This window comes from Lagenorhynchus albirostris, chromosome 9 (genome assembly GCF_949774975.1).
Source record: "Lagenorhynchus albirostris chromosome 9, mLagAlb1.1, whole genome shotgun sequence".
NCBI classification, from domain to species: Eukaryota; Metazoa; Chordata; class Mammalia; order Artiodactyla; family Delphinidae; genus Lagenorhynchus; species Lagenorhynchus albirostris.
This window is the reverse complement of record NC_083103.1, coordinates 26,782,842-26,808,885: the sequence shown is the minus strand read 5'-3', so window position 1 is coordinate 26,808,885 and position 26,044 is coordinate 26,782,842. Positions and strand designations below refer to the sequence as shown.

General features: G+C 34.0%; 1 protein-coding gene across 1 annotated transcript in view; it reads right to left on the bottom strand.

Annotated features, from left to right (window-relative positions):
* DCDC1 (doublecortin domain containing 1) overlaps positions 1-26,044 on the bottom strand; it is a 457,088-nt gene that overhangs the window by 322,727 nt on the left and 108,317 nt on the right. Inside the window, exon 9 of the mRNA XM_060160830.1 lies at positions 19,930-20,096. Within this exon, the coding sequence (XP_060016813.1) occupies positions 19,930-20,096 (167 nt within the window). The remainder of the gene's footprint in view (positions 1-19,929; positions 20,097-26,044) is intronic.

The following is a 26,044-nucleotide window of genomic DNA, read 5'->3' as shown; positions in this document are numbered from 1 at the left end:
AAATTTCTTAGCTTATAATAAAATAATAAATATTATTCAAAGATTATGAAAAGTTAAATATATATATTGTAAATCCTGGAGCAGCTACACTCATACACACAAAATTAAACAAAGATATGCAGCTAATAAACCCACGGTAGAGACAAAATGAAATCATTAAAAGAATACCTAATTCGAAAGAGGTTAGCAAAGAAGATAAAAGGAAGAAAGAACAATTGAGACAAATAGAACACAAATGACAAGATTAAACCCAATCATATCAATAATTATATTAAATATAAATGGTCTAAACACTCAAAAGTAAGAAATCGTAAGACTGGAAGGAAAAGCAAGACCCAAATATATTCTTTCTACAAGAAACACTTTAAATATAAAGACACAGATACATTAAAAGTAAGAGGATGGACAACAGTATCTCCTAATAACATTAGTGAAAAGAAAACTGGAGCAACTATATATTAATATAAAACAAAGTAGACTTCAGAAAAAAAATATTAACAGAAATAAAGAGGAACATTGCATAATGATTTTTAAAAGTTAATTCATAAAGAAAATATAACAACCCTAGATGTATATGGCTTCACTAACACAGTTTCAAAGTATATGTAGAAAACACTGATAGAACTGAAAGGAGAAATAAACAAATCCACAATTACAGCAAAGATAATAGAAGATGTGAACAACACCATCAAGCAACTTGAGCAAATTGACATTTATAGAACACTCACAACCAACAAAGTAGAACATACATGGCACATTAGTTTATATCATATTCTAACCCATAAAACAAATCTCAAAATTTTTCAAGGAATTAAAGTTATACAGAGTATGTTCTCTGACCACAATGGAAATAAGCTAGAAATCATAAAAGAAAATTACATAGAAATCCCCCAATAATTGGACATTTTAAAACATACTTCTGAATAATGGATAAGGAAATCACAAGGAAATTTTTAAATCTTTTGAACTGAATAAAAATGAAAATACAGCATATTGAAATTTGATATACACAGCTAAAGCAATGCTTTGAGGGGAATTTATAGCATTACAATATTTGTATTAGAAAAGTAGAATGGTCTAAAAATAATGTTCTAAGCTTTCGCTGTAAAAAACTAGAAAAAGAAGACTTAATTTAGCCCTACAAAAGCAGAAGAAAGAAATTAATAAAGAAAAAAATCGATAAAGTAAAAAGCAGACCCAAAAAAAGAAAAATCAGTTAAATCAAAAGGTATTTCTTAGAAAATACCAATAATATTGATAAACTTCCATTCTATTGATTTATATAGTCACCACTGTTTCCTGACTTTGTTTCCTTCCTTCTGAGTTCCCTTTTCTTCTTTCTGAAGTTTAACCCATCTTGAGTCTCCTTCTAGAGTATTCCTCCCTCCCTATCCAGGAATGCTTCCATCATCTTTACCTAACTCACTGATTCCGGTGCAGAACCAAGTCCTACAAGGTTGTTTGGTGCTCCACTCTCTGATGCTATTATGAATAGTAAATATCTGGTCACAGAAGCAGTAAGTGCCTGGCTCAATTCTGAGGAATCAAACTTTGTGCTGCCCTTCACTCAGTAGGTCAAGGGGTCTCTATAAATCCATTGGTCCTATCAGTAGGTCTGCAAATTTGTTCAGCCTCCTTTCCTGAGCTAGAACAAGGTTGAGGTTGAGAGGACTGGGGAGCCCTGTCTTTGCATTCACACAGTGAACCAGCTCCCAGACCCCATCTCACATAGAGCCTTTTAAGTCCCTGTAATTCTTTAGTAAGTACCACATATTACTTCAAACGAGGACCCCAGCAGGCCTGTGACTTTAGTTCTGCTCATAGCTTTGTGCTTCTATTCTACCTCTGGTCCCTAGTGATATTCAAAATATTTAACAACCTAGTACATACCAGATACAAAACAATTACAACATATGCCAGCTTGGAAAGAAAGGAAGAAAGGGAGAAAGAGAAACAGAAAGGAAGGAAGGAGAGAGGGGAAAGAATATGTGATGTCTGAAACTGACTTTGAAATACATCAAAAAGTGGTTGAATGGATGGATAAAGAGATGAATAGATGGATAGCCATTTGACAAATCAAGTAGTATAGTAAAATGTTAATACTAGATTCTAGGTGGTAGGTGTATGGGTGTTCACTGTAAAATTCTTTCAGCATTTCTCTATGTTTGAAAAATTCAAGAATAGCATATGAGGTAAATTTTTAAATTTAAAAAGCCATGTTAAAAACAGAAATAGACCTACAGATAGAAAACAAACTCATGGTTACCAAAGGGGAAAGGGAGGGGGAGGAGGGATAAATTAGAAGTATGGGATTAACAGATACAAACTACTCTACATAAACTAGGTAAGCAACAAGGATTTACTATATAATGCAGGGAACTATATTCAATGTTTTATAATAACCTATAATGGAAAATAATCTGAACATTATATGTATATATAACTGAATCACTTTGCTGTACATATGAAATGAACACAATATTGTAACTCAACAATACTTCAATTAAAAAAATTAAAAATAAAAAGCCATGTTGAAGTATATAGGATGAAATGTAGCCCTGATACTATATGTCAGTGGGCTGTGAATTCAACTTAGTGAGTCCAAGCCAGTATTTTGACAGTCAAAAGTTGTAAGGTCAAATCTTATTTTGAAAAACTCTTGTTTTATATTCATATGTGGAGGGGTATGTATATAATACTGAATTATAATGTAAAATTACTTTTTTTTTTTTTTTTTTTTTACTATGGTCTGCTATCTCTCAGCTTTAGCAGAAAGAGGGGTAGGTGCATTAGATAAATTGAGGAGAAAGCTAAGGACAAAAGATGTCAATCTGGATTCTCATTTGGTATTCTGGGAAGGGTCTGTATTGAGGCTGCCCCCTTCACCAGCCGTGGGCAGAACGGGGGGAGATGGAGTCACAGAGTAAATGCAATGGAGTAGTGTTGAGTTGCTTTCAGTTGGGGTATGGATAAGACCTACATATTCTCACATGGCCTCTAGGGAACTAAAAGGTAGCAAAATGGTAAGCCAAATGGGACACAAATATTAAGGGTCAAATGTCCCCAGTGACTGCACTGCAGAGGCTGCAGGGTGACCTACGTAGGCCATGGGCAAGATGGAAAATGTGGTAGAAACTCAGTGAGAGCCAAGCTAAAGCTAAAGCTTCCAGGGAGCACTCCTGACCAAGCAGAGAGCAGCCAGTAGAAGTTCAGGACTTATATCCACTGCAAACCTCAGCAACAGACAAGACCAGTGATACCTCAGCAGTTGGCATCACATGGCTCAAATGACCATTTTCCCTCCCTGGCACCATGAGGACTCCAAAATATTTTACTCACACACTATCTAAAAGAACTTAGAAAACTATATTCCCCCCACTTAGAAAGCACACCAACATTTTAAGTAAACATTAAAATATTTTTATTATTAGCTTACAAACAGTGGTGAAAGATGTGTTTTCTGGCATGTTATAAATATTGGTACTACTAATTAAAACTGTTAAGTTTTTCTTTTAAATCTATCCAATGAAATTAAATACCAGAACAATTTTATGTCAAACATCTTCTATTTTTAAAACTATATGGAGGACAGAGTCAAGATGGTGGACTAGGAGGACACGGAATTCATGTCTCCACATAATTAGGGCACCTACAAGGCACTGGTGGGGGACCACGGACACCTAAGGGGATGAGAGGAACCCTCAGTGACCGGTTGTTTCAATTATATTTTTATTTTTCCTAATATACTTTTTATCTTTCTAATTTTATTTTATTTATTTTATTTATTTTTTTTTTTTGTTTTTTATTCTTTGATATTGTACTGCTCCTTTTTTTCTTTTTTCCATTTTTGCCACACCACACAGCTTGCAGGATCTTGGTTCTCAGACCAGAGGTTGGGCCTGAGCTCCTGTGGTGAGAGCTCCAAGTCCAAACTGCTGGACTAACAGAGAACCTCAGACCCCAGGGAATATTAATTGGAGTGAGGCCTCCCAGAGGTCCTAATCTCAGCACCAAGACCTGGCTCTACCCAACTGCCTGCAAACTGCAATGCTGGACACCTCAGGCCAAACAACTAGTAAGACAGGAATACAGCCCCACCTATCAAAAAAAAAAAAGAAAAAAAAAAAGACAAGACAAAAAAATATGTTACAGACAAAGGAGCAAGGTAAAAACCTACAAGAACAAATAAATGAAGATTAAACAGGTAACCTACCTGAAAAAGAATTCAGAGTAATGATAGTAAAGATGATCCAAAATCTCAGAAACAGAATGAAGAAAATATGAGAAACATTTATTAAGGATCTAGAAGAATGAAAGAGCAAACAAACAGTGATGAACAACACAACAAATGAAATTAAAAACACTCTAGAAAGAATCAATAGCAGAATAACTGAAGCAGAAGAACGGATAACTGAGCTGGAAGATAAAATGGTGGAAATAACTGCCAGGGAGCATAATAAAGAAAAAGAATGAAAAGAATTGACAGCCTCAGAGACCTCTGGGACAAAATTAAACACACCAACATTCGAATTAAAGAGGTTGCAGAAGAAGAAGAGAAGAAAAAAGGGTCTGAGAAAATATTTGAAGAGATTATAGTCGAAAACTTCCCTAACATGGGAAAGGAAATAGTTAATCAAGTCCACGAAGTGCAGAGAGTCCCATACAGGATAAACCCAAAGAGAAACATGCCAAAACAAATATTAATCAAACTGTCAAAAATTAAATACAAAGAAAAAATATTAAAAGCACCATGGGAAAAGCAACAAATAACATCAAGGGAATCCTCATAAGGTTAACAGCTGATCCTTCAGCAGAAACTCTGCAAGCCAGAAGGGAGTGGCAGGACATATTGAAAGTGATGAAAGGGAAAGACCTACAACCAAGATTACTCTACCCAGCAAGGATCTCATTCAGATTCGATGGAGAAATTAAAACCTTTACAGACAAGCAAAGGTTAAGAGAATTCAACTCCACCAAACCAGCTTTACAATAAAAGGTAAAGGAACTTCTCTAAGTGGGAAACACAAGGGAAGAAAATGACCTACAAAAACAAACCCAAAACAATTAAGAAAATGGTAACAGGAATGTAACATATTGATAATTACCTTAAATGTAAATGGATTAAATGCTCCAACCAAAAGAAACTGACTGGCTGAATGGACACAAAAACAAGACCTGTGTATATGCTGTCTACAAGAGACCTACTTCAGAACTAGGGACACATACAGACTGAAAGTGAGGAGATAGAAAAAATATTCCATGAGAATGGCAATCAAAGGAAAGGAGTAGCAATTCTCATATCAGACAAAATAGATCTTAAAATAAAGACTATAACAAGAGACAAAGAAGGACACTACATAATGATCGAGGGATCAAACTAAGAAGAAGATATAACAATTGTAAATATTTATGCACCCAACATAGGAGCACCTCAATACATAAGCATAAAAGGGGAAATTGACAGTAACACAGTAATAGTGGGACTTTCACACCTCACTTTCATCAATGGACAGATCATCCAGAATGAAAATAAGTAAGGAAACACAACCTTTAAATGACATATTAAACAAGATGGACTTAACTGATATTTATAGGACATTCCATCCAAAAACAACAGAATACACTTTCTTCTCAAGTGCTCATGGAACATTCTCCAGGATAGACCACATCTTGGGTCAAAAATCAAGCCTTGGTAAATTTAAGAAAATTAAAATTGTATCAAGTATCTTTTCTGACCACAGTGCTATGAGATTATTATCAGTTACAGGAAAAAAACTGTAAAAAATACAAACACATAGAGGCTAAACAATATGTTACTAAATAACCAAGAAATCACTGAAGAAATCAAAGAGGAAATTAGAAAATACCTAGAAAGAAATGACAATGAAAACACAATGACCCAAAACCTATGGGATGCAGAAAAGCAGTTCTAGGAGGGAAGTTTATAGCAATATAATCCTACCTCAAGAAACAAGAAACATCTTAAATAAACAACATAACCATACACTAAAGCAATTAGAAAAAGAAGAACAAAAAACCCCCAAAGTTAGCAGAGGAAAGAAATCATAAAGAGCAGATGAGAAATAAATGAAAAAGAAAGGAAGGAAACAATAGCAAAGATCAATAAAACTAAAAGCTGGCTCTTTGAGAAGATAAACAAAATTGATAAACCATTAGCCAGACTCATCAAGAAAAAAAGGGAGAAGACTCAAATCAACAGAATTAGGAATGAAAAAGGAGAACTAACAACTGACACTGCAGAAATACAAAGGATCATGAGAGATTACTACAAGCAACTATATGCCAATAAAATGGACAACCTGGAAGAAATGGACAAATTCTTAGAAGAGCACAACCTTCTGAGACTGAACTAGGAAGAAATACAAAATATGAACAGACCAATCACAAGCACTGAAATTGAAACTGTGATTAGAATTCTTCCAACAAACAAAAGTCCAAAACCAGATGGATTCACAGACAAATTCTATCAAACATTTACAAAAGAGCTAACACCTATCCTTCTCAAACTCTTCCAAAATATAGTAAAGGGAGGAACACTCCCAAACTCATTCTATAAGCCACCATCACCCTGATACCAAAACCAGACAAAGATGTCACAAAAAAAGAAAACTACAGGCCAGTATCACCGATGAACATAGATGCAAAAATTCTCAACAAAATACTAGCAAACAGAATCCAACAGCACATTAAAAGGATCATACACCATGATCAAGTGGGGTTTATCCCAGGAATGCAAGGATTCTTCAATATACACAAACCAATCAATGTGATACACCATACTGACAAATTGAAGGATAAAAACCATATGATAATCTCAATAGATGCAGAAAAAGCTTTTGACAAAATTCAACACCCATTTATGATAAAAACTCCCCAGAAAGCAGGCATGGAGGGAACCTACCTCAATAAAATAAAGGCCATATATGACAAACGTACAGCAAATATCGTTCTCAGCAGTGAAAAACTGAAACCAGGAACAAGAGAAAGTTGCCCACTCAGACCATTATTATTCAACATAGTTTTGGAAGTTGTAGTCACAGCAATCAGGGACAAAAAAAGAAATAAAAGGAATCCAAATCGGAAAAGCAGTAAAAGTGTCACTGTTTGCAGATGACATGATAGTATACATAGAGAATCCTAAAGATGCCACCAGAAAACTACTAGAGCTAATCAATGAATTTGGCAGAGTAGTAGGATACAAAATTAACGTACAGAAATCTCTTGCATTCCTATACACTAATGAGGAAAAATCTGAAAGAGAAATTAAGAAAACACTCCCATTTACCATTGCCACAAAAAGAATAAAATACCTAGGAATAAACCTAACTAGGCAGAGAAAAGACCTGTATGCAGAAAACTGTAAGATACTGATGAAAGAAATTAAAGATGATACCAACAGATGGAGAGATATACTGTGTTCTTGGATTGGAAGAATCAATATTGTGAAAATGACTATACTACTCAAAGCAATGTACAGATTCAATGCAATCCCTATCAAATTACCAATGGCATTTTTTATGGAACTAGAACAAATCATCTTAAAATTTGTATAGAGACACAAAAGACCCCAAGTAGCCAAAGCATTCTTGAGGGAATAAAAAGGAGCTGGGGGAATCAGACTCCCTGACTTCAGACTATACTACAAAGCTACAGTAATCAAGACAATACGGTACTGGCACAAAAACAGAAACATAGATCAATGGAAATTGATAGAAAGCCCAGAGATAAACCCACACACATATGGTCACCTTATCTTTGATAAAGGAGGTAAGTATATACAATGGAGAAAAGACAGCCTCTCAATAAGTGGTGCTGGGAAAACTGGATAGCTACAAGTAAAAGAATGAAATTAGAACACTTACTAACACCATACACAAAAATAAACTCAAAATGGATTAAAGGCCTAAATGTAAGGCCAGACACTATAAAACTCTTAGAGGAAAATATAGGCAGAACACTCTATGACCTAAATCACAAAAGATCCTTTCTGATCCACTTCCTAGAGAAATGGAAATAAAAACAAAAATAAACAAATGGGACCTAATGAAACTTAAAAGCTTTTGCACAGCAAAGGAAACCATAAACAAGATGAAAAGACCACCCTCAGAATGGGAGAAAATATTTGCAAACGAAGCAACTGACAAAGGATTAATCTCCAAAATATACAAGCAACCCATGCAGCTCAATATCAAAAAACCAAACAACCCAATCCAAACACGGGCAGAAGACCAAAATAGACATTTCTCCAAAGAAGATATACAGATTGCCAACAAACATATGAAATGATGCTCAACATCACTAATCATTAGAAAAATCCAAATCAAAACTACAATGAGGTGTCACCTCACACTGGTCAGAATGGCCATCATCAAAAAATCTACAAACAATAAATGCTGGAGAGGATGTGGAGGAAAGTGCTCTTGCACTGTTGGTGGGATGTAAATTGATACAGCCACTATGGAGAACAGTATGGAGATTCTTTAAAAAACTAAAAATAGAACTACCATATGACCCAGCAATCCCACTACTGGGCATATACCCTGAGAAAACCATAATTCAAAAAGACACATGCACCCCAATGTTCATTGAAGCACTATTTACAGTACCCAGGTCATGGAAGCAACCTAAGTGTCCATCGACAGATGAATGGATAAAGAAGATGTGGTACATATATACAATGGAATATTATTCAGCCATAGAAAGAAACGAAATTGAGTTATTTGTAGTGAGGTGGATGGACCTAGAGTCTGTCATACAGAGTGAAGTAAGGCAGAAAGAGAAAATCAAATACCGTATGCTAACACATATATATGGAATCTAAAAAAAGAAAATGGTTCTGATGAACCTAGGGGCAGGACAGGAATCAAGATGCAGATGTAGAGAATGGACTTGAGGACACGGGGAGGGAGAAGGGTAAGCTGGGACGAAGTGAGAGAGTAGCATTGACATATACACACTACCAAATGTAAAACAGATAGCTAGTGGGAAGCAGCTGCATAGCACAGGGCGATCAGCTCGGTGCTTTGTGACCACCTAGAGGGGTGGGATAGGGAAGGTGCGATGGAGACGCAAGAGGGAGGGGATATGGGGATATATGAATGCATATGGCTGATTCACTTTGCTGTGCAGCGAAAACTAGCACAACATTGTGAAGAAATTATACCCCAATAAAGATATTAAAAATAATAATAAAACTATATGGGAAAGCTCTTTAACAATCAGAAGGCTACCTGTTCCTTTTTCTCATCAACTTCATATATTTCTATCCCATTTCTACTTTAACAGAAACACTTTTATAACAAGGAAAGGTTCAGAGCCCTACAAGAAGGTTAGGGCACCAACATTTCAAAATGTCCCTCTGTTTGATATCCAGGCGGTTTTTACACTCCGGGGTGAAGCACCAGAGTAGATTCAGGATAAGGGAGAGGTGTGCTTTGCCTAAGGATGGTGGAAGATGGGAAAGGAGAAGTGGCATGCACCTCTGCTGCAGGCACATTCTCAGGGAGGATAATTTTAGTACAAAGTACATATGAAAGTTGAGCATCTAGTCAGTCATTTCTTAAAACTACCCCTTTTTGGTCTATGTGTACCTGCAGAGAAACAATACCAGTTGTGACTTAACCCCCCCTTCCCCAATAAACCGTTCTGGGAAGGAACACAGAAGGGCAGAAATATGAGTATCTGAGCCCCTTTAGCCAAAAGGCTGGGCGTTATCTAAAAGAATTAGTTAAATTATCTGGCCTCGACCAAAAAGTTTTTACCTTTCCCCGACTACCATGAGTGGTACCTTGTTGTGAAAGGTCAAATCAGATTTAGGCAAAAATTTTTAAATACTTTTTTCCATACCTTGTCTAGAGTGTGTGTGAATTTGCTTTCTTGAAACATGTATCTCCTTCCTAAAGTAAACTCTAGTGTATGGTTTCCAAACTAAGTGACTTTCATTCCCCATCTACAGTCCTCAACCATTCCAAGATCTCAGATGCTTCAATCCTGAGGCTGAGGAAGGCTTTTGTCCTCAGTCTTATACTCAAAACAGGCCACAAATTTAGCCTTTTTCCTTACCTCCTAAAAAAGTTATACATACAGTCAAAGCGATACAGTGACAGAGTCAACCAAAGAGACAGCTGTTATAAAACTTTTGTCCCATCACCAGACCAAGCTACCTATATGGATTATGAATTAATATTTTTATGAATCTTGTAATACAAAAAATAGAACAATTATGTCTTATTAGGGAGGAGTTGTTGATAGAGTTAATTTTAAGTATAGTCATGTAAAATACATCCAATGGTTTTAAAATCTTGTTTTGACATTTTTAAATTATTTAATATACTGTGAGGCTCAAAAAAATATGGACCAACCTCAATGTCTGAGAAGTCTTATCTATACCCACTGCCCTATTTTTCCAACATCAGTTCTTTCTTTAACCCTATTCACTCTAAGGTTTCATCATCTTTCAAAGTCCACCAGTAACCTTTTTTGTACCAAGTATAACCTGTTTGAAAATAATATCTTACTCCCAACTTCACGCCATTGCCTGTATGAGTCTCTTTTTAAAACCTCCCCATATTTCAGTTATTGAAACATACCTTACCTACTCTAACAGCAGTGGTGGGGCCCTAGTCCCATTACAACTCTACCTCAATTGCCTTATCTTCAACATTAATAATAAAGGTATCACTTATATGCTGAATCTAAAAAGTCAAACTCATAGAAACAAAGAATGGAAAAGTGGGTGCCAGGGGCTGGGGGTAGGGATAATAGGGAGAGGTTGGTAAGGGAGTACAAACTTTCAGCTATAAGATGAATAAGGTCTGAGGATCAAATGTAAAACATGGTGACTATAGCTGATAACACTGTATTATGTAATTGAAATTTGCTCAGAGAGTTGAACTTAAATGTTCTCACATACATATAAATATGCGTATATATATACAAGGTGATGTACATGTTAACTAGATGGTGAGAATTCTTTCACAATATACATATGTCAAATCAACATAATGTAGACTTTAAATATCTTATAATTTTATTTGTCAGTTATACCTCAGTAAAGCAGAAAAAAATTAATAATAAAGATGATGATGAATGATGATAGCTAACATGTACTGGCCACTTACTATGTCCTAGGTACTATGTTAAGAGTTTTATATACATTAGCTATTTAATTCTCACAACAACACAATGAGGTAAGTATTATTAATGCTGTTACTCTTATTATTATCTACAAGATGAGAGGACTGTACTAGATGGCCTCCAAAGTTCATTTCGGCCTTAAAATGCTTTTATTCTACGTTTTATTTTTCTTTTATTTAAGTTCACATATAACATAGAATCTATACCATATTTTTAGCACTTAATTATATACTTATAAGCATATTTCCTAATAGTTTCATGTGGGTATGTTTTATCTCCAGAACAAGAATGTAAGCTTCCTGAGGGCAAGGTCTGGGATCTTCAACACTGGCTAACACACAGACTGAGCTCCTAAGGAGTATTCAACACTTCATCATTTGAGTCTGTCTTCTTTGCCTCTCTATTTTTTGGGGAGGAGGAAAGAGAATCTTTTCGCACCAAACAAGACAAGATTAATTCAGTGACTGCCAGAATGATAGTCCTTAAGGACACCTCGCTATATAGTTTATTGATAGGGATCCTGAGAGACACTGCAAACTCTAAAGGTGTCCATCTGGTGGTTGGATGGTGAATACACTGTGCCCTAGGGTGTGTGTGTGTGTGTGTGTGTGTGTGTGTGTGTGTGTGTGTGTGTGTGTGTGTGTGTGTGTGTGTGTGTGTGTGTGTGTGTGTGTGTGTGTGTGTGTGTGTGTGTGTGTGTGTGTGTTTCACAATTTATTTTGTTTTGTGAAGACTAGGTTACCTTATCTACCCAACGCCAAATTAAAACCAGATCATGATAAAAGATCCTTTGTTTTTGTGTTACTCATAGAATGTGGAATCCAGGGCCAGAAGTATAATCAGGATTTTTAAATGTTATTTAATTTTTTATTTTATTTACTTAAAATTAATTTAAATTGTGAAACCACGTGGGGATAGTGTATTGGGCAGTATGGCTTTAGAAGATATAACTCACCTGTGGCTTGCCAAGCCTGAAGACTAGGACCTTTCTAGTGCCTTTTATTTATGCTATCACTCTGTTCTCTGATACTTTCAACATTTACTTCCCAGTGACATATACTGAGTGCTGATGAATGGACTCTTGCCCTATTCTTTTTCCATGCATGATTGGCTCTGTTTAGGATCTTGAAATCTTAAATGTAACAGGATGCTAATTATTTTTTAGGAAATTATGTAAAATTGTTTTTCTGACATAGTTAATGAGAAAATTTGACTGAGAGAGTAGTAAATTAATGTTATACTCATTTCCATCTGCTGTTACATACATAAAATATAAGCAAATAATGAATTATATTATTTGAAAATCAGCAATATGTTGTTATGATTAACGTTTATTCAAGCTATGCTATTAAAAACAGGTGAGAGAAAACCACATTTCTCTTAATAAAATAAAGCAACTATTTCCAAAATGTTTACACTTAAGAGTCTCCCTTTCACTAATCAGTAGTCAGACTTAATAATCAAAGACGTTAACTATCAATTACTCACAACATTGATCAATTAGAATAGAAAATACTAGTCAATCCTCAAGACAGTTAGTTGTTTTTCCTCCCCCTAAGAATATGCCTTCAATACTGTTTAGCTCTTCAAGGGAAAAAAATTTCATATTCTTGTCCATTCACACAAACCTCTCAGGGAGCATTATTGTTTTGCAAGGAGGGGGCGGCAGGCAGGGGGCCCAGGATGTTGACGGAACAGATAGGATGTCAGGTGAAGATAGAATGCTGTGCCCTCTCTAACCAGCTGAAGACTCCGCATGATTGTTTTCTTACAAATAATACCTGTGGGTGTTGAAACTGTTCAGGGAATCTATCAAACACACTCTTTCACTTTGCTGCTGTAACTCTGTAAAATTTATTCTCATTTCAAAAGAGTCATAGGCAATAATACCTTTAGGTGGTTGAGTAATTTAAAAGAAAATTTGTCAGGTCTACTTTCACTTACTTTACCAGAAAAATTCTATACTTATTTAGAGGTTTTAAGATGCAACATTTTCTACTCAGTACGATTAAAATCTCAAAATAAGAGCTCTTCATCTAAAGAGTTGTCTTAAGTTACATGTAAGTTGTATTAGGATGTTTGAGGATAAAACTTTGATCAGAAAAGGAAAATAAATTAATGTTACAATCATTTCCATTTTTTACAATTATAGAAGTCATTCACACATAGATGTATGAGAACAGAAAATACCTAAATAGTATAATATTAGAAAAGTGCATTACTAATATATTAATGCCAAATTATTTTTCTTATAGAAATGTGAATGCCAAGGTCTATAAACTTATAAAACTTATCTATACAAATTGAAAAATAAATGGGAGAATGAAAATAATAACCTTTCCAGATTAACTTTCCTTATTAAGTCATCAATACCTATATTAAGTTTGCTTTATATTAAGTATCATGAAACACTTAAATGCCGATTTAAAAATTTTTTCTATTATGCAATAGGCATTTTCAGTCACCAGTTCAAAGGGAGAAAGACCTCAATAATGCTTAGGTTCAAAATGTATTTTCCATATTAGCTCATTCAAAAAATATTATAAAATTAAATAATCTTTTAATTAATCAAGAAAAATAAAGAGATAACTAGTATTTTTTAAAGTGTTTATGTAAAGATGAAGATGTATTTTAAACAATCCACAAATGGAACTTACAGTTAATTAAAACGTTCAAAATCACATAAGCAGGAAAGTCTAGTTTCTTATATAGTTATTTTTAAATTCCACTTTTCACTAAGTTGGCTCTTAATTTTTGAAGGAGTGTTTAATATTTAAAAAGATAATATTTTTAATTGAAAGGTATCCAACTGAGATGTCAATAAAGTTGTTTTTATATAATTGAATTATCTTGTAAAAACGGACAATCTTCAAGTCTAATTTTTTTCCAAAGTGAGTTATTTAATACAGAGTTTTCATGGTTAAAAAAAAAAAAGTTCAATTTTGAGCCAAAATACATATTTAACATTTGGTAGTGTAATTCTAAGAAAATTAGAAAAAAATACAGATTTGAACATTTTTTCCTGACCTGAACAGTTTTATAGAGAATCAAATGAAATGTTCCGTGAAGATAAATGTGTCATGGATAAAGGATGGAAAATAAACAGTATTTCAATATCATTTCTTTTTTAGCCCATTGTCAGTTTTTTCTCCCTCTCTGCAATAATTACCTATGCACAAACTCTAGGTGGCAATATTGCACTTACTGTACTTTCAAGAAAATGGTCACAGTCGGTCCCCACATATTCTCTTTATCAACATTTTATGTGCCATGGATCTATAGCCTCTTATTATAAGTGTAATGAAGCAGAAGTTATTGAAGCATTTTATTGATTGCTCAGATCACAAGTTTACTGCCATACTGAATTGCACCTTACTCGCTGAAGCAAACTGCTGACACCTTTTTTAAAGAGTGACAACTACATCTATTTCATGACCAGAAATCCATTTTCATCTCTATCAAGACAAGAATGCAATTTTCACTTCATTTAACTGATGTTAGGCCTTCTCAAAGCATGACACTTAGAAAAAGACACAAGTTTAAGGTCTTAAAATACTTCAAGTAACTAGAATGCAGCTTGGTTTTAGGGGGGAAAAAAATCAACATCACTCAAATCTATAAACAACCTAATATTCTAAAAAATTACCTATCAGAACCTTCAGTAGTAGTTTTCGTCCTGAAACATCTGTAACATTGTTTTAATGTTTTTAATAGTAAATTATGTTTATATATTACAGACTTTGTTCCAAGGTTTCAAAGGACATCAAGAAGTTCAAAACTGGAATATTTTGGGTATTGCTCCAGGAAGGCTAAATCAAGAACAGAGCTCAATTTTTAATATATAGATAAATGGGGATCTGATGTATAGCAAGTGACCACAGTTAACAGTACTGTTTTATATACTGAAAAGTTGCTAAGAGAGTAGATCTTGAATGTTCTCACCACACACACACAAAAAAAATGTTAATTATGTGAGGTGACAGAGGTGTTAACTAATCCTACTGCCGTGATCATGTCACAATACATAAGTGTATAAAATAATCACATTGGATACCTTGAGCTTATACAATGTTATATGTCAATTATCTCTCAATAAAGCTAGAAAAAAAAGTAGCTGGTATACTAAGAAAAAAGCATATATAGGAAATGAAATAGAAACGGTTTTTCCTTCAATAATGTTAGGACCAATAAATGATTTTGATTGACCTACAACACAGATCTGAAAAGACAAACTCTCAACACTTCTTTTATGGGAAATTAAAATATTAGATTCCTTAAAGATACTTTTTGCAATAAACAAATTCTGTCAGCACTAAATGTAATTCAAGCACATTTTGAACTGAATTTATTCTGAATAGAATTATATTATTATTATTGCTTTTATATCTAAGTACCAAACTTATTGAAAAGTGTGGGTAAAGTGAACCAACATTAACTTAGGAATTCTTTTAACAAACTATAAGTGCTTTGGTAGAAGTTAGTCTAATGTAATAATAAAATACATTTCAGTTTTAAACTGCAAAACCAATATATGCTGATGTTGGATGGTCATTTCCTCATCTAATTATATGCCCACACAATAAAGTTACAGTACAGTTCCAGTTTAAAAAGTGAAACCTAATCTATGAAATAGAAACTTAGCGTCTGAGATTTTTAAACCTAACGCATCAAATATGGAACATTAGAATATAATAGCATTCAAAAAAGTACCTTGCTTAAATTACTAAACACAAAGGACCATATACAGCCCCAAAAATCACTCAGGTAGAAAATTACAATTTTCAACAAACTTCATTAAGTAATGACCTATTACAAATAGCCCAAGTACCTATTTCCAAATTAAAATTACAGAAATAAAACATTTCCCTGCAGTTTCAGACATAAATAGAAATTGTCATTTTTTTCAATATACTGCCAAAGTTTAGAAATATCCCAAGAGTTTAAGAAATATTTAAGGATATTTTTCTGTTTATTTTTTTAAAGCTGTCAAACAAGCTAAAATTTAATTTCAAAGTTGATCGTTACTTTCAAAAGGGATGAAAATTAGGAGTAGTACTAAACATTCCTTCAAATTTTTTCATGTCTTAACTACCACAGGGACTATGATTTTCTTCATAATTAAGATGATGGTTGTTAAAATATTATAATTAGATACTCATTTCGTGTCTCCCTGAATTTCAGAAATGACTACGCAAACGACAACAACTGTTAAACCACACTGTGAACCACTTTAAAGGATCAAAACTGTGTGTTTATGAGTTCTTTTGAAAACTGTATTCTAAAAGAAGAGTGCTATGCCTTCACTATGCAAAAGTCTCCAGGAATTTTGTTGCTTGGGGGAAAAAAATTCAAAGGAGTATCAAAATTGGGACGACATTTCCAGAAATATCTATTTCTCAAAAATCAGGTTCGTACTTAAGATCAGCCGTTCCAAATCATTATTTATATGGCCTCCTGGCACAGCTCCATGGACTTTTACGGATCTCTACAGTGTTGCTGAACAGACTGACATATATTTTGTTTACTGACAGCGACTAAAAGCTCTATGGAGGATCATAAATAAAGAAGATCATGTTTAAAAATCACTAATATCATTTTAAAAGGTAGTGCAGGGTTGTGTTTTGGCCTCTGTTTAGCTGTGTTAGGCCTATGAATGACAGCTTCCCTGCTTGAAGCACACAGAAAGCACAGCCTTCCTCATTCACTGACAGGACTGTGGCCTTTTCACACGTTCCCTCCACAGCAGTGTTTGTCCCCAAACACTGGAACTCCACACAATGGCATTCCTACTTCAACACCCCACCATCAGCACCACCACATAACAAGAATGCTAATGAGATGGAACAGCCCTGTCGCTGAAAGTGTTAACTGCATTTCATAGGAAAGCATTTACATGACTTCAAAGATTACCAATTAAATAGATTCTGCTTAGCTCTGAGCAATTTCTCAAATGTTTCCACTTTTAAGGAACTAAATGTGATAAATGTAAGACTAAGTGACTTTATGCTGTCCTAAATATAATATCTCATTTTATAAACACGAATCAGTATATTTTTAAGACCATATTAATGTAGTGGGCTTAATTCAGTTGCATGCTTGTAACAGACAAGTTAAAGTTAAAAACTGAAAAGTGAGTAAGTTCGTAAACATAAAGCCGGTAGTTCTGACTCTTCTTTTAAAGCTCTGTTATCACAATTTATTTAAAAGAAATTTCCTTGGGGAATTCCAAAACATCAATTTAAAGTCGACAATCTTTTGACAGAATCCTAGTAAAACAATGTTGCTGTCTTTATATATGATCTCAGAAGTGGAATAAATGGAAATGATATCAAGAGGTCATATAATTCTCTAATTTATAAGCTTAGGCTTGTTAAGGAAATAGGAATGATCATCCATCTCCATTTTACCAAACACAATCTTATATGAAACTAAACAGAAAAGGCTATCCCTAAGGTCAAATGAAGTAAATGCAGTTCAAATAAAGTTCATTAATGCTAAGAGGAATATTTGCTAAGAAATCTTACTCACAAATAAAGCTACTTCCAGGCTTAACACTTAACCACTGATGACCCGATAATGGTACCACTTCAGTGACTTTTATGAACATTGCAGATAATTTTAAATTGTCGTGATATAACAATACAAAAGAAAAGAGACTCAAGAATACATATAATTGGGCGTACCTAAAAGAAATAGGAACTTGCATGGAAATGCATAATGGGCAAATTTCTATTTTTTTTCTTCAATTTTGTATTTTAAAATAAAACTTAACCAAGTATCATATTAAAACTGTTGAGTGAAAAACTTTAAGTTATTTTAAGTGAGCAAAATAAAAAGGTTTAGTTAGAAATGGCAAAGAGCCTAGATTCTTAAAATATTCCTAATTTGGCATAATGTTGAAAGTCATAATGTTGATGATATAGACAATCAGATGCTCAGACATTCAGAGACGCTAAAAATGTTAATTTTGTTCACATTTACATTTAATATTTCTTTTAATAAGATGTATTTCTCATCAATTTTGAGTCATAAAGAAAATTTTTAAACTAAAGCAGTAATTCTTAAAACATTTTCTTCTCACAATACAAGGAACTTTTCAGTCCAGTACAATTGTTTATATCTATTTAAACTTTTAAATGTTTAGAACAATGGAAGAAAAACCAAACATGCCACAACTACTTTCTGAGCTATTTATTATCTCTAACACCTCACTTTAAATGAAACTTATGTTTCTTTTTTTTAGATTTGATTTAAATTGTTCAAATTTGTTTAGATTTGATTTAAACAATACTTTTCTTGCATTGGAGAATCGTCTCATGTTTTCTTAACATTAAATAATTTTAAACTGTCAAATTAGTAGAATCAAGCCATTTAATAACAAATAAATGACTGTAATTAAATTGGTCATAATGCATAGTATAATATCATTGTGTCCTAAAAGTTAAATATTTCTGTTAAAATAACTTAATCTGAATACAAAAAAATATGTTTTACACCAGTTTTTATATATGATATTAGCTTAATAAAGAACATTAAAAATAAGTTTGGATTTTTATTTTTTCATATTTATTATTATAAATAGCCTTATCTACGATAATAATCCCATTTCTGGATACACTGACATAATTAACTTGGAAACTAACCACTTTTTGAGAATTAAAGTTTCGCACGGGGAGATGTTTCTTGCTAGTTCTGGATACCTTAGTTCAAGAATTTCTTCTAGTCAATACAAGTTGTTCTTTTCCTAACCAGACAGCAGGAGGTGCTGTGTGAACACTGAGACTGAATCCCATTCCCACCTCCCCTCCCCCTGCATACAGAGAATAATAGCATGATGCTTTCAAAATATTCATTTTTCAGCAGCCTGTGGTCTGAGATAATGAGCCCTTTTCTAAACTGGAAACTCCCAGTTAGAAATGTAAAACCTAGCCCTTATTTAATGTGGTAAAATGTATGCGTACCTTCTTAAGATCAAGTGCAAAGAGGATTCTAAAATTGTGGCAACTTCATTTTTATTTTATAAACAGCATCAATCATTCTGCTTTACAATATGAATTCTACTTTAAGATAAATCAAAGTCCCTATAAGTAGTAACATAAATATCAAAGTTTTCACATACATTCCCCCTTCTCCCCCATCACATACAGACTCTCTCTCTCTCCCTCTCTTTCTCTTTCTCTTTCAGTCTCACAGTTATGGAATAGAAACTTACAAATTAAAGGACAAAATCTAGTTTAAACAAATTCAAATACATTAATTTTATTCTTATACTTTCAGATCCGGAAACATACAAGTTAAATAAGTATAAATGAAATAAGTTGCTCTTGACATGAAGTTAATTCACAATTTCATTTCCCAGAATATGATTGGTTATATTTTAGCCCATCTTCTACAATAGCAAGTCTAATTTCATACTGGGAAAAAAAATAGAAGGGTGAACATTTAAAGCTTCAGATGCTTTAGGAGCTATTCATTTTCTTATTTAAAGAAACTGTCTATAGAATTTCCACATAAGGAGCTGCCTTCGCTTTGCACAGTATGCAGCAAGAAAAGATGAGACATATAACATCTCACAGCAAAAGATAGATACAATTAGCCCCATTATTGTTGGCTTTGAGATTACAGAAGAAGCATTTTGGCTCCCAAACGGGCACTGAGCTCACGAAATACATGTCACAGTTCTTTTATGACATGATGCCAATCATTGTCTCTATACAACCAAGTACATTTTAAAACATACAATAAAGCAGTTTTTAAAGAGGGAGGACTCACCTGTTTATAATATTTTTTTGCAGACTTTAATCGTTGGTACAAGGCCAAAAGAACTCCTTGGATGTACATCTTAGCTCCTGAGGGGCTGAAACCTTCTCCCTTAGAGACCCAAACTGGTCCCCGCAAAGGTGTGATGGAATTTTGCAGGCATTTTTCAAGCAGAGGAACTATACGAGAAAATAAGGGAAAATAAATTCTTTTGACCCAAACGAGATACACTGCCTGGAACACAGCCCCAGTACCAGAGCTAACTCTTAACATCTATTATTTATATGTGACCTGGGTTAAGTCATAAAGAGGCAATTCCTGCATTACTAGTGGCCACCATGAAGGATGTATTTATATTGAGACACCCCCCATGCAAGACTCATAAGCTTTGTGAGCACACCTGAATAGTTCTGAAGTGTGCCTAACTAGCTGCACAGAGTGTCATGGTGTGCACTGATTGCCTTATCTTCTCATTTATCACAGATGAGTTGGAACCAACCTTGCTGAAATCTACTTGCATTGTCCTGATAAAATTGTATGATCCATGTTGTTTCTGTATATAGCTTCCCGTAGAGGGGTCTATATACCTAAAACATCACATCTGGGAATTATTCATAAAATATAATCCACACCTTTATAAGCCATCCTATTCAAGTCTTTTCACTGCCATCACTTAAATAACCCATAAAACAGGGTGGCAAGGCTGTTTAAAAATAAGGGGGAGAATCTTAAGCAAGTATTTACCATACCTTTTTGTTTTTAAGCTTCTGGGGTATAAACTAGTCAAAGATTTAGGGATGCTATTCCAGTACGCATTTTGTAAACAGAAGATATTTACCTGTGGGCCTGTATTGCAACATCCATATGGACTTGACAGACATGTTTATACACTTTTTCACACGATTAGCTTATAAAGTCTTTCTAGTGTAAAATAGTCAAATAACATGGCAGCTAGCTAACACTTTTCAAGATTTAATTTCCCTCTGAAATGCCAGAAATAAATGTTTAAAATCTTAAGCACATTTGGGCACCCAGAAAAATGAAAGGATGTCATTTTTTTAAAACTTTGTCTTTAAGTGTATACATGTGACACAACATAAACATACAAAATAACTATATGGCTTGGCGACCTTATTCTAATATATACATCTACTGGAAAAGAAATTAGATAGATCACCAGCGAAGAAAATACGTCCGTGTCATTGGTTATGTTATATGTTGCATATTTTATGCAGAGAGGCCTAGCGTAGCAATCTGGAAATTGAATTACAATTAGGTTCAGCTGAGCTGCTGAGCGGCTGAGTTATGCAAATGGCCTTTGCTACTGGTATTCTGCTGATTTTTGTTCTTAGTAAAAAAGTATGCGTTTTATGGCACTAAGTTCTACAACTCTCTACCAAAGCACAATTTAAATTCTTTCTAACATATTCATCACTAAGGATAACATTGGAAATAGAGTTTAAGATTTTCTAAGACTACTGTAAATAAAGTTAAAAGGAAATGATGACCCAGTGATTATTTAGACATCTTCAGATGTGTGCATGAAATGTGCAGATGTGTGCATGAAATTCACTCACCAGACTGAGAAACTAATTCCTAAAATTCACATATCGAAACTATTCTTACATTCCTGGAGCAATAGCTATTCTCTATAAGTTTTATCACAACAGATACCTCAAACGTTTAAAAAATATTAGGTCACATACAGTACTAAAGAAATAAAAAGAGAAATAAACTTATTTTTAGAATTATAACTCTTTAATATTTAAAAAATGTATAATACAAATCAATTTTGCTTATAATGTTTCCTAAAGAAACCTAGTTTAAGAATCAACAGTGCTTTTAGCTAGCTACAACATTCATGTGTTACTATGTGTTGAATTTTAATTTGTAAACTTTCAATCGGTACACTCATTGAACTTAGTACAGTTTTTATACATGGAAAGGCATCACATAAACAGCTGTTAAATTGAAAAACAATTAAGTAAATTGAGAAGAAAGTAATAAACTTGAATGATTTACATCCAAGATTTAATCTTGAATTTAAACCTAAGAACATTTTATCAGATTCTCTAGTCTTACAGCTTTATTCATCTATGCTTGTCACAAAGTAACTTTCAAATTCTTTATGCCAGCCCAAAGGATTCCAGAAAAGAATTTCATAGATTTTCTAACACAAAACTCTACTCTTTTTCAGGGTTTGTACCTTCCATAAGAATTTAAGAAAAAATACAGCTTAGGAAAAAAAATACAAATTATATCAAAACACAAGCAGTGTCCGAGTTGATATAGGATGGAAAACAGCTCCCATGCTCCACATGATTTATGTAATTAGGAATACTATGGAAACCAGAAACAGCAAAGCAAAGAAAGCAGTATTCACAAGCAGGTTTTATAAGGGACTTCAGAATCTGCTCTGAACTTGTTGAATAATCTGTTCAGTATTCCAGAATCTCCCTGCTGGAAGCAGGGTCCTCATTATAACCACAAGAGCGCTAATAAAGGTTAGCCTCTGAACTAGGGATTAGAAGGCTCTTTCTTTTTGGAAGCTGCAAACTAGTAACTTTGATGATCTTCTTGAAAAGGAAGACAAAGCACACTCCAAGAACAAACAATGTTTCCACTAACTAGGAAGGTACAGAAAACATAAGAAAATGATACGCCTAAGCACTTAGAAAGGAAGTATAAATAAGCTTAATATATTTGAAAAATAAAACTTATTAATCAGTTCAAATTAAAGAACTCTCCCTAAAAAAGAAGACTTGGCCTAAGATGATAGTTTTGAAATATAATAGAATAATTGATTTTTTTAAAAAAGAGAAGTCAGTTGACTTTTCAACCTCAACCATAGATTTTAACATGAGTGAGAATTATTTTTTAAGCATTTTAGTGGATGTTCATAATATTCTATACTAAAAACTCATAAGTGTTCTTAACCAATGGTTTTATCTCTTTTATGTTGAGTTCTCCTTTTTCTGTTTCTGAAGCAAAACTTCATTCTGTTAAAGAAGACTACTGCGTATAGATGGGCAAGAAATAAGGGCAATGATTTAGCAAGGACAATAGACACTTTTCAACATTGGAAAGAGCATAATCCTACATGTTGCTATGAGCTAGCAAAGCCCATTATAGACACTCAATGAAAAAATTATGTCTTTTCCAGGGAATGAACCCTGGGATATTATTTTGTGTGTAAACCATGAGCTTCTCTTTCAAACTGCTACTCAGAAATATAGCCTCATTCAAGAGGTTAGCTGGCTCCGATTACCTTATGTTTCTTTAATTTTTGTGTGCATAGCTACACACAGCATTTCTTCTGTGTTTGAGGCCTTTATTACAGGTGTTCTACCTATTGGCTCTTATTTATAGAATTTTGCTTTCCTGTATTTTCAATATTTCCTTTAAGCAAGTCCTCAACATTTTTATTAGATAAATGATTTGGAAATTAATCATTCCTTAAATCTATCAATATGCATAGATCAGTCCAATGTGATCATTCCACAGGGATCACTTCCATCGCTGCAAAGGTGAAGTTATATGGATGATAGCTTTTTAACCATTTTGTTTATTCTCAAGTCATGACTGTAGGGCAAATTGAAATTAATCCAATGGTTTCAGTGGGTTTGGAGTTAAGACTGAGGATGCTGGGTAAATAGATCATGTGGCCAAAAGGAGTAACTTTACTGGACATAGCTAGTACTGAGCATTATGCGTAAATAGATCATATGATTAAAAGTAGTAGCTATATTAACTTCATAACTATCAACTGATACTTCTCTCACTCATGCTGTTCTATTTCCCTTGCATGTCTTCCCCCTTTCTTTCCACCTGTTAATATATTCTTGTCCTTCAAGGCTCATATCAATTGTCACTTCCAAAATATCCCAAGTTGTTTAGGCAGAATTAATTGTTCCATCCTCTATGTTTCCCAGAGTATTGTTTATACTTTTATTTTTGTCTTATTGATTTGTATTAATCCTTATCTTCTCCACTCCCACTTCCATCCTTCAGTAAATCACAAAATCTTTGGGGTTAGAGGGCATGGTGTTTTTTAGTTTGGTAAAAGCAGTGCCCAATAAATGTCTACTGGATAAATAAACAGTACTTTTGGAAATACTGTGGGCAGTCTTTTAGGTAAGTTTTAAGACCATGAGTACAACTATACACAATCACTTAGAATCTGTAACTTTCTGTGACCAAATGAAAATTTGATCAAAATTTGATAAATAAATATGAATGTACCAGAATTTTGAAGCACATTTAGGGTATGTACAATAGTTTTGTTTTGATCCTCCTTATAAAATTATCTTGAACACTAAAGAAGAAAATAAATATAAAAGGAAAACAATATGATTTGGCAATGAAGCATTAACTAGCCAGGAGAAGACCAGAGCTGGGTATTTTAAAAGTCTTGGAAAATCTTTATGTGCTTTATCCTAAATCATGCTACTGTGGGAAAAGGCACACAATCAAACTTAAATAACAGAGCAATAATATTAGATTAAGGTCAAAGTAGCTATTTTAAATAATAAAGGTAATTCCTTCTAAGAACTCCAAACACAATGAGTTCAAAAGCTAATCATAAGACAAACTGTTCAGTCTTCAAGAGGACCTTATACTAAAACCACTTCATCACTGATAAGAAGCTTGAACTTGGATTCGTGATGGGTGCAGCACAAGAATTTTTGACAAGGAGCCATAAGTTCCTCTAAAGAGAAACCTAATAGAACTTACCAAGAAGATATAGACTGGAATGTCCTGTCAAGTTCTATACCTAGTGAATGTATATCTCTCTCCAAAAGCAACACCTGACATTTAAAGAGACACTTGGCACGCTGCATTTGAATCTACTGTGGAAAGCTAAAAATAGGATTTTTTAATCAATATATTTTTCAAGCACTGGAAATTATCAAAAGCTTTAATAACTTGCTTCCAATTAAAAATTAAAATTCATGCCAATTAAGTATCCAGAATCATAATTTACATAATGCTGTAATTCTCACATGTCAGTCAGAGGACATGAGACTACGAAAAAAAGGCACTGCCCAGAGCATAATTACCTATACAGAAATTTCTATATGCTCTTTGGCAGAAAATTTCAGGTCGCAAGTCTCAAAAATACTCAGCTATTGTGAGCAGGACATCATGTGGAAAGTTCCCACCGATTCAATTGAAATTTTTTTTTAATGAAGTTGATCTAAAAAGTCTTTTTGTATGACACAAGGTGAGTTCTTAAAAGATACTTAGAATTGACGGCTTCCCATCCAGGAAGTAGGCCTGGAGGGAGTTTGAGCTAGTGCCAAGGTGTGTATATGTTTTACTGTTCCTTATCCAGCTTTATTTTAGGTAGTAGTTGGAAAGCTCCCAGTCCGGGAGCAACCAGCAGACACCACTCAAAAGCATGGTCTACTGGGAAGAATGAATGATGGAGAGCATACTGTTTCCTATGCTGCTTGATTTATATCAGTATATTTTTATTCAAACAAAGCTAAACTAACAGCTGCTGTGTACTTTTGTTTACATGCTATATGTCAAATCCTATTGTCCCTAAGGTACTTATGAGAAAAGATTTAGCAGTCGTTTTCTTAAATACTGATGCCTACCCAAATTTGGATTTTTCCTCCACTGAACAAAATGACAAGCACATGATTGCTATAGTTAGAGCAGTCTTTCACAGCTGCTTTAGTTTTTCAGTGATCCTATTAAACTGACGGCATATTGCCTGTGGGGTCTACAGTGTTTGAATACTGTTGTAAGCGACACTGATTTGTATGATAGGATCAAGCAGAAAAGGGATGCACTGGGGGGAAGAATTTCATAGGTCATACTGTTTTTACCTGGGTAAAATTTAATTCCGACATTGTGACCGTTACAGAACACCTGTTTATTTTAATTGCTGATATGTGGGTGAACGTTGACATTGGGGCTTGGAAGTATGAAATCTTAGGAAGTCTCCTCCGTTTTGAAAATGCAGCCTGAGTCATGTCTTTTCTTAAACTGAACGAAGTAGCTGTGCATTAAATATTCTGGCACAGCTTCTGCTCGAGCAAGTGGACCGAAATGGTGTGAATTGTTAATGCCTTGCTGCTTTGGTTCACGGCTTGTGATTGATCATTTGTAACTATAT